Source organism: Manacus vitellinus, unplaced genomic scaffold, assembly GCF_001715985.3.
Source record: "Manacus vitellinus isolate BGI_N305 unplaced genomic scaffold, ASM171598v3 scaffold_139_pilon, whole genome shotgun sequence".
NCBI lineage: Eukaryota > Metazoa > Chordata > Aves > Passeriformes > Pipridae > Manacus > Manacus vitellinus.
In genome coordinates this window covers 1-9,817 of record NW_021938998.1, presented here as the reverse complement: position 1 = coordinate 9,817, position 9,817 = coordinate 1, and the positions used below count along the sequence as shown (strand labels likewise).

Genomic DNA, 9,817 nt, shown 5'->3' with positions numbered 1-9,817 from the left:
TCCGGGGGGTGCTCTCCCCGCAGGTGGACTGCGTCTCGGGAAAGGTGTTTTTCAGCGCGGCCGCGGGACTGGGCGAGCTGAGGAAGCTGCGGTCGGGGGAGCGGCTGTTCCTGCTGCTGAAGAAGCACAGCCCGCTGGCAGTGTCTGGGAACAAAGGTACGGCCCGGCGCGGCTTGCGCGGGGACGGGAAGCCCCAGTTCGAGTCCTAGTAATAAAACTTATATTGGAGGTATATATCTTTTTGCTGATGGCTGTAGTTCTAATTGACAATAATTGATTCTGAAGTGTCTTCCACTCAGGTATGTTTTCAATATTTTCTTTTAACCTGAAAAGGGCTTTTCAATTGTTTTCAATAGATACCTTCCAGCCTACATTCTACTGGCAGTGAATGTGTATATGTAAGAACCGCTGCCACCCCACCCACTCCCACAAGAGAAACACCTCACCCAGAAACCAAAGTCCAGTTCTGGATCCCTTGTGTTCATTTTAACAGTAACTCATTTTCTGTTAGACAAAGTGGATACAGGCCTATATCCTGTATCACTTGTTCAATACACAGATTCCTTGTAAATCTGAGCTACTTGGGTCGTATTTTCTGTCAGTGTTGGAATAAGAATGTCAAGTTAGATGGATTGATATCTGCCTGCTGGTGGGTTTTTATTTGGGAGATCACTGATATCCTTCAGCTTTGAGGATCAAATTTGGCCATGGTTCTAAAATTTTGAGTGAGAACTCAGAAGACCTTTTTTTTTTATTCTTCATGACCTGGTTTGAGGTATTTAGGTATTTAGGCTTCTGTATTGCTTGTGTCTGTCTTGTAGCTAGCTCAGGAGGACTGCCCACACATGTAAGTGTAAGTGTGTGTTGCAGGATTGAAGGCAGGTTGATGAATGTGAGGAGGGATCTCCTTTCTGAAAGAATAAACATGTGGCTTCTTGCTTGAGCTGAATCAAAGTAATTCATGTTTATATCTGTCTTTCAATCTTGGAAAGTGTCATACATGTCTTAATCCTAGACCAAGTGCTCTCTGGGGAGGATGGCGTGGTAGGCTGGTCCTCTGTCCCTGGGAATGACTCTCGGGGGTCATGTGGTTTTTCTAGAGCTGTTGAGTTTTTGTGCAGAATTCATCCCTTGCATGATTTAATCTCGGTTGTGCAGAGCTTGTAATCGGAGGGATGCCTGTGTGTCTGCTGGTGGGCACGTGAGTGCTGAGAACTCAACTGTGCCTGTGGTTTGCTGCTGGTTCCTGGATTCACACATTAGGGAAGTCTGAACACAGTCTCTGTTAACAGCTGTTCACAGTCTGTAGAAAAATCAAATGCTGAGACTGAACTACTTAGCACAAAACTGCGTTTTTCTTCCAGGGAAAATGCTACATGAGATTAAAAGCCTTGTAATTGAGGAACCGAGATATTGGTTGGATATTATCTCTGTTTGGAGAAACCTTCATGGACATGAGGGGAAAAAAGGTGATGTCGCTCAAGAAAACCCATTGGCTCTGAAGAGAAAGTCAGAAGAAGAGACAAATACTGCAAGTAAAAGGCAGAAAACGGAACAAGAGAGAGACGTTGTGTCTGAGGAGTGTCAGGTGGAAGCTGGAGAGAGGTGTGTGGTGCCAGAGAGAATCAGTGATCAGGAGTGTCGGACTGAGAGCAGCGCTTCCTCAGAAGACCCTTCCAAAGACAGTGGAGAGAATTGTACTGCAAATGAACAGCTTAGCTTCAGTTTCAGAGTGTCTTGTCGTTGTAGTGGAGCAATTGCCAAAATACTGACTTCACAGGTATGCTGAAGTGTCTGTGTTTTAAAAGAATTTAGCAAAGGTGAACAGTGTCATGTTCTAGAATAACAAACTGATGTAAGCCTTTTCTGTATTTTCTCAAAAAGCCCTTAACCTGCGTTTACCTTAAACGAGTGGAAATACAAAGGCTGTTGTTGTTAATTTCTGGACGCGACTATCCTGAATGTTTTTCAAATCTATACCTTTTATTGAGAATAAGCAAAGGTACGAGGTTCAGGTAGCTGGGCCTCGAGGCTGAGGAGTGATCGGATAAGTTTACAGCTACTTAAAGGGCCATTGCAAGAACTGTGGAGCCAGACTCCTCTCAGTTGTGGCAGTGTAGAAGGGGCAAAAGCCAGAACTTGCAGCTTTTTCTTACTTGAAGCTAACAGTAGTTTAGATTTTTTTTCCTACTAAAACTAGTACTTTTAGTGCTACCTAGTACTACTAGAGGTGGGACACATGAGCCTCCCAGCAAATTTGTGTGTTTGAACTCTCATACTCTGAAGATAGTCAGGGCTTTCTAGGTGTAATAAAAGCATTAAAATCTTGAGTTGTGGCTGTGCATTCACAGGTTTTCTGTTGAGTAATCTGGTTTAGAGCCTTGGGAAATATTTTGTGTATGCGATTTAGAATTCTGAAACGGTGGCAACTTTTGTTGTGACTTGGGCAGGACTTGATCTCCAGCCTCCCTCACTCCAGTTGGGTAATGGTCGTTTGTCCTGTGGTATATTTGCTTTGCCCCTCACTCACCTGCTCTGCCCTCTTGTGCCTCTTCTGGTCTTTGTGTGAATTGTTCTCTTAGGGATAAAGAGAGACTCGTTCTTTTCCATGAGATTTCTGAGTTGTGCAGTCACGGTTGGAAATTCTGTTATTTTTATTGCCTGTGATTGTTCTTCCTCCTTGCAGGAGATCGGAAGAGCCATTGGCATAGCACTCATGAAGCAGTGTGGGTGGCGTGCTGGTCTGCGGGACCCTGACCTTGAGGTAGTGGTGCTTGTCTGCCAGATGGCCTGTTGGTGCTTCCCAAACTGCCCATGACATCTTTTGTTTTGTTCTCTGCTCCCTTTGTATGGGGACTGTGGCCTCTTCCTGGTCGTCTTTCTGCCACTGAATTTAACTGGAAATCACTCAATAGCACTGAGCAAGGAGTGTCTATAGCCCCTGTGTGTGTGCTTTCCAGAGCACTAAAATAAACCCAGCCTGGCTGTGTGGGCCTGCACGTGAGGGGAAGGATCTGTACAGGCGGTGTCTCAGGATCTGGCACTCTTACAGACTGCTGGATTCTGACACCCTGCAAATGGAGATCACCTGAGCTGTGGGGCACCTGGTTTAGCCTCTGTAGGGGAAGAGAGCAAGCAGCAAGGGCACGTTCTTGGGGAGCTGGACCTGAGAATGCCATTTGTGGAAGAACCTCCCCCTGGGCCCTGTCCTTGACAAGCAGCTTGCTTAGTACAGCCTCGATGGTGCAGGCTCCTGAAGACCTTGGAAAGGGCTCGTTGCTCTTGACAAGCTGTTTCTCCATCCTTGTGTCTGGCCTGTGGAAACCGCTCTCAGCACTAATGCTGGGAGATTTGAGACCTGTAAAAACTGGGGCTGGTTTTCCTGGACTGAGCATTATGTACAGCTTTGTTGAGGCTTAGATAGGGCTCCTGTTCTTGCCCAGATTTTGCTCTGAATCTTGCCCAGATTTTGTTCATTCAAGTGCTGAGGACTAGAATTTTTCAACAGCATCATATTTTCCTCTGGACTTCCTGGGGGCAGGGATTGTAGTCATGCAAGTCCTGCTTGGGGAGCTCAGTCTTCTTTTGGGATGCTCCCTGTGTGGCAGCAGAAGAATTTCTTTGAGCTGTCTGTGTTTCTGGAAGGATTACTCAGGTTTACCTTCCGTCTGTAATGTTGCTTACTGGCTCATCTGTGAGTGTTGGGGTTTGTTTGTTTGTTTGTTTTTAATATATTTTTATTTAAGTGAGGGGGGTATGTGAATTGTTAAGTATATAGTGAATAATATTCTACCACTTAGAATAAATGGATTCATTATTACAAATTTCCACACTGTGTTACAAAAAAATGGGTTCCATTATAAATTCAAGTGCTTGTTGATGGATTTCTGGCTGACAAAATCCCCTTCCAACTTGCTTAAGCATTAAATCCTCTTTAAAGTGGCATTCAGATTATCTAGTGGGATTTCTTCCAATTAATCATAATTGCCTAACGTATGCATTTTTGTTCTTAAAAACTAGGATTGGAAGTTTGTAGAAACATTTGTGTCTGGTTTAAATGAGTTAAAGCTATTGTCATGTCAGGTTGAGAGTTTAAAATGTTTTGGTGTTTTTTTTTTTTTCTCTTTTAGATCTTTGTACATCTTAATGACATTCACTCTGTGGTGGGGATTCCTCTTTTCAGGTAGGCATTCTCCTCACCAGATTTGTCTTGATGGTATCAGAACAGGCAGGATTTGTAAATAGTCTTGCTGTCCACTGTGTCCATCTTCTAGTTTGATATTCACTGGATTGTCACATTAGTCTTTTGATCTGCCTGGAATCTATGTGAGGACACAGGCCAGACTCTGCAGCGAGTTATGGTTTAAAGCGGACTCTGGTTTCAGCCTCTCTGCAGATCTTTCCAGTTCATTTGTTCTTTGCTATTACGTGGGCTTTTCTGGGTGGTTCTACCGTTACCTTACACGGATTTTTTTTTTTTTCTGTTTGCAGGCTTCCATTGGCAAACAGAGAGTATATCAAAACAGCAGGACTGCGGTCAACAGTTGCATGGGCCATGGCATCTCTGGCCGAAATCCGTGTCAGTGAATGTTCCTGGCAAAGATATGGAATCCTGAATGAAGGAAAAGGGGGGTGCTGCTCATCAGGGCTGGAGCTGGAGGCTTTGTAGGAGTGTGAGGATTTTAATGCCCCACCCTCTAATGCATGAGGACAGGGTTTGCCTTATCTGTGGTCAGTGTGCCGTCACCTGCTGTTCAGCAAGGTGTCTGCTGTAATTCCAGGTCCTTCTCAGCAGAGCTGTTGTTCCTTATGCAAATACATGTCTAAGTGGCAAGATTTTTTTCACTGTACAGACTTCAAACCTTGTTTATAGTTGTTTCCCAAGGGAGAACAGGAGCAGATGTGATTTATTTCCACAGATTAATTTGGTACCAATGTCTGTCTGCAGACAACTTGTAATGTTTGCCCCTGAATAACACCTCAGGGCTGGATGCCTTGAAGCACTGTCTGTAGTGAAGTTATTGATGCTTTTTACTATATTCTCTCACAAGCGAGTTTGGCCTGGTAAACCAGCGATAATTGTTACCTGTGCTAGATTCAGTGGGAATATGTACATCCTTGAGATATCTTTGTCCTGAGGGAGGAGTCTGTCTTGCTTGGGATGCAATAACCCCTTTGTTTTTATAGGCTGGTGCCTTTGTGCTGGATCCCATGTGCGGGCTAGGAACGATACTGCTGGAGGCTGCCAAAGAGTGGCCTGTAAGTATCCCAGCTGCAGCTGACTGGGCCTTTGCAGGACAGCTGGTAGTTATGGCACAGAGTTTTCTCTGTATCACTTGTGCCAAAGTCCATCACTGGAAAGGTGAAACCAAACTGATCTTTCTAGGCAGCTGCTAAAAGGGTGTTAGTACAAACATTCCTGTACAGGAATGTGAAACCACGTCCTACAGACTGGTGAGCGCTGGGTTTGCACTGCAGGGTTCGTGTGAGGCAACCATGGACTTCTGACGCTGCCTGGGCTTCTGGCGTGACTGCAGGAGTCAGTGTGGCCGTACAGTTAGTTGGCAGCATTAGAGACAGCTGTAGCCAGCTAGGCTCTTGCTGTTAGGACATACCCTTGATATTTCTGTAAGTTACAAGTATCTTGAGCAGACCAGAACATCAAAGGAGTGAAGACAGCACATACTTATCCCATTCCTCCTGGACTGGGAGTCGCTCTGTGTAATGGTACACAAGGGGGTTGTCTTGCAAGAGCTATGCAACAAGGCAATGCTGAGAAGGGCTTATAAAATAAATAACCTGAGTGTTAACAAAATTACTTTTCTCTCTCTCTCTCTCTCTCTCTCTCTCTAAACAGGAAGCCTGTTACTGGGGTGCTGATATAAGTGATTCACAGTTAGAGGGTGCAGATGTGAATATTAGAACTGCAGGCTTAATGGATAAGATTGAGTTGCTTAAAGCTTCGGTAAAAGGTATGTCTGTAGGCTTTCCAAGAGAAATTTTTTGTGGTTCTGGGATTATACAGGTAATTAGGTCCTCTTGTGGTGATATGTTGTAGAACCAACTCCCAACAAATAGCTGAGCAGTGACTCTGTGGTGCTAGTGAAAGGATAATTATTTGTTCTCCCTACCTTGCTGCCTGCTCCCGGGAACTGTGGTAAGAACGAAGTCAGCATGATGGTGCCTTTCTCCTGTAGGAGCGAAGCTGCTCTTAATCCACAGCCTGATCTGTAGAGAAGGTAATAATTCTTTGACCATATTATGGACATCAAAGCCTAAGGCTAAATTATCACTGTATGAAATTCATGCCAGGCAATCCCTGTGCATGGGTGATCAAGTATGCATATTTTTTTTCCTTGCGATATTTCTTACCAGAAGATAAGAAATATTATTTATTTTTTATAAGAATATAGGTTTATTTCTTAAAAACTGTGTTTGAGTTTGGCTTCTAGGATAATGGAAGGTACTTAGGTGTCAGGTTTTCTAACACTGAACAAGTAATTGGTGTCTTCATCACTGTTCAGAAGCTGTTATTTCTGCACATCTTGAGGAGGGCTGTGGGTGATTCATCCTTATGTTTTTGCAGACAAAATTGTTATAAAAATTGTTGTGCTTCAAGTGTTGATACAAGGATGGTCCAGGAAACATCTCCAGCTAGTTCTGGAAAAGTTGACATAGAATCACAGCAGGGTTTAGGTGAGAAGGGACTGTTGGAGGTCTTTGGTCCTGTTGTCTGCTGAGAGTTGGGCTAACTCCAAAGCTGTGTCACATTGCTCATGGCCTTGTCCCATCAGTTTTGAGTACCCTGATGGAAGGAGGACCCATAGTTTTCTACTTTAACGTGCTGGCTATGCTCTGGCCAGCACAGCCTTGTATGTGGCTGATCTTTATCACCACAGGTTGTGATGCTTCATTGTGGTCAGGAGAACTGACTGTTCCTGGGGTGCAGAAACTCTGGAAAGACTCCAAAAACACCAGCTCTGACAGAATGCCAAGTGATTCTGGGTGTAACTAGATTCTTGGGGGGAGAAAAGGAGGTTGAAGAGGAATTTAATGTGGTTCCTTGCCATTCATACGTGTGCATTTGAACATCTGCGCTAAGTGAAGTGCTCCCAAGCTTCTTTTGCATTTTACATTTAAAATGTACTGTGTGTTGACAAGCAGTTTGGGACCATGCAGTGCCCTATTCAAAGACTTATGTTGGGACAAACATATCACCAGTAACAGAGAATGTGCAAACTAAACCATGCTGTCATGCATTTGTCTCTTCCCAGTCTGCAGGCTGGTAGTGCTGTTTGTGAGGGCAAGTGCAGAAGGAGTGTGAATCTGGGTGCATAACCCACAAAAGAGCTGGCAGTGTTCTAAAAGGGGAATGGGGTCATAGCTGCTTTGCATTTTTCAGACAGTCAGAGGTAAAGACCTGCCTTTATTCTGCAGCCCTGCCGTTGCCTTCAGAAAGCTTTGACACTGTGATTTCGGATATTCCATTTGGGAAGAAGTTCAAGATCACGAATGATGCCCAGCTCCTACCGGATATTCTCCAGGAAATGGAAAGGTACGTGTGGCTTTGACATGCTTAGGGTTTGGTGTAAATGCCACAATGGTGGCATTTCTCCCATTTCACCCTGTTTTCTCCCATTTAGGAAGAGGCGTGAAGATAGGGAATTTAAATTCCATTTGGAGGTGTAGCTTCCCGGGTTGAGTCATGACACTCGGGTGTTTTATTGAATGCAAGTGGCATCTGAAGTGTCAGCAGTGTGGAGTTCTGCTCAGGCAAAGGAATGCCAGGGGGGATGAACACTAACCTTTATTTTTCCTGCAATTGCCAGAGTGCTCCGTGTTGGAGGGACTATTGTATTGCTGCTGAGCCAAGATCTCCGAAAGCGCGTGGATGGCTTGGCCACGTGTGCTGGAAGTGATTCTCCTGAGGCCATTGCTGATGGCACCAGTGAAACAACCACTGCAAAAGCCCCAAGTGTTGATGAGAATCCTTCCTCTGTGGCAGATGGTGTTGGAGAATCCTTTCTCAGCAGCAGACAGACACATTTTGGGTCTCTGGTGCCGGATGGTGTCTATGGGGTTAGTCTTGGGAAGACAGAGGCTTTCATATACAAATACAGGAAGATCTCTGCTGCCAGGAATCGGTAGCTTTCTGGCACTGTGCTGAAGGAACTTGAATCCTGAGACACTTCAGAAGCAGCTTGGCATGACCAGTGGAACCCTTCTGATGCAAACGAACCCCATGCCATCTCTTAACTCGCCTCACATTCTTTGGATGTCCTAAGGCACTGCTTCTCTCTGGTTTTTAGGAGAGATGGAAGGTGCCTACTAGAGTTTCAGCTGGTTTCCCTGTATTGTGCACAGTGAAACAGTATATGGTATATTGTAATAACCCAAAGTCCTCAAATCCTTGTTAAGGCAAAGCTGCTCATTAATGGGAGGAATTTCTATGGGAGAGAAAGTATTTACTGAACTGCAAACCCAAATGTGGTAGCATTAAATGTAAATGGATTTTCACCTTCAGCAGTGTTTATCAAGAAGCACATCTTGTCTGAAGAAGCCTCCATCTCTTTTTGAGGGGTAGACGTATGCTTTACCTGGCAGTCTTTTATTTTAAAGCTTGTTTCTGGTAAGTTTGTGAGATCTCTTGGAGTGGAAAATAAACTGTTTTATGTATTAATTCTTTGCGGCATTTTCATGTGTCTAGTGGGTACACTTTAATTTAGTGTTTTAGGATGAAGAGTCTTATTTCTATCAAAAGTAATTCTTTTCCTCACTTGGTAATGTTACTCCAAGGACACAGTGTGGATGATGGGAAAACTTGCCAAATAGATGAAAAATTAGAAATTAGGAATGTATTCTACCTGAGAGAAGCACATGGAAAAAGATCTCAGGAAAAGAGGTTTTTTTGGTTAATGCAAAAGCTATTTTGGGAGGCGGGGAGGAAATAAACTTAACTGCATGCTTTCCCATGGCTGCTGAGCTGATAGTGAAGGATTTTTATAGAGAATGCTTGCAGATTGCTTTAAGATGCTGCTTTGGACAAGCTTGTCAAACTAGGATAGACTAATGCATTGTGTGCCTCTTTGTGCTTAGTGTGGCCATAACCATTAGCAGTGCGTTTGCGTTTGTTTGGGCTGGGTTTGCATTGTTCTTTTTCAGAAATTTGTTCTGTGTAGCCTGGGAAGCATTACTTATCCATGTGCTTTCCGTGGCAGTCTCTACTCTGGGGATCTTAGAATTTGAAGTCTTAAGAGCCTGTGGTGTGGACTGAAGTATGAAAACTCCAAGAGCAATGAGGGTATGGATTGGATTGGTAGGAGCCTCCTGTCAACACTGGTCTCTGGAAATGTGCTGATGCACAGATTTTTGGCTTTAAACAATACTTCTGTAATTATTTGCACTCCCACCCAAGATCAGCTTTCAAAGAGGCCTTGGAGCAAATGATAATGTCACAAGAAAGGCTCCCGGCCAGGGGGGCGTGGCCGCCTTACACAGCCTTTAATGAGAAAAATAACAAAATTTAAAATTAAAATAAAAAGAAAAATAACATTTAAAAATACAACAAAAAAGGCATTCTAATGAAAATAATCGTGGCAGCCTTTGCACTGCCTCGGTGAGTTCTGCCGGGCTTTCTAAAATAAAAAATAAAATAAAGTTAAAAATACCCCAAAAATACGTTGGATTGTTGTGTCTTTTATTTTCTAAAGGGAGCTCCCGAGCGGTGCCCCAAGGCTGCCAGGCTGTGCCGGGAGCTCCCCTGGCAGGAAGAGGGTGGGTGGCAGTGGCCCCAAACTGGGCCGTGCCCGGGTGGGGG

At 44.2% G+C, this 9,817-nt stretch overlaps 1 protein-coding gene across 3 annotated transcripts; it reads left to right on the top strand.

Moving 5' to 3' along the window:
- Positions 1-23: 23 nt before the first annotated feature.
- Positions 24-8,680, top strand: THUMPD2 (THUMP domain containing 2). 3 transcript variants are annotated; one of them, XM_029958041.1, is made up of 9 exons: positions 24-156; positions 1,365-1,780; positions 2,687-2,764; positions 4,131-4,183; positions 4,492-4,579; positions 5,188-5,259; positions 5,858-5,972; positions 7,438-7,555; positions 7,830-8,680. In XM_029958041.1, exons 2-9 carry the CDS (start codon positions 1,370-1,372, stop codon positions 8,146-8,148), a joined length of 1,254 nt encoding a protein of 417 aa, XP_029813901.1. In that variant the 5' UTR covers positions 24-156; positions 1,365-1,369; the 3' UTR covers positions 8,149-8,680. The 3 variants fall into 3 exon arrangements, with proteins under 3 accessions (XP_029813901.1, XP_025750439.2, XP_025750440.2); XM_025894655.2 differs by lacking the exon at positions 1,365-1,780 and having other exon boundaries at positions 135-156; XM_025894654.2 differs by lacking the exons at positions 4,131-4,183; positions 4,492-4,579.
- The last annotated feature ends 1,137 nt before the right edge of the window (positions 8,681-9,817 follow it).

Excerpts from the sequence above, each read along its gene's own strand:
- THUMPD2 (XM_029958041.1), top strand. The coding sequence starts at position 1,370 with ATGCTACATGAGATTAAAAGCCTTGTAATTGAGGAACCGAGATATTGG. Across the intron at positions 1,781-2,686 it reads CCAAAATACTGACTTCACAG|GAGATCGGAAGAGCCATTGG; the intron begins GTATGCTGAAGT and ends TCCTCCTTGCAG. Across the intron at positions 5,260-5,857 it reads AGGCTGCCAAAGAGTGGCCT|GAAGCCTGTTACTGGGGTGC; the intron begins GTAAGTATCCCA and ends CTCTCTAAACAG.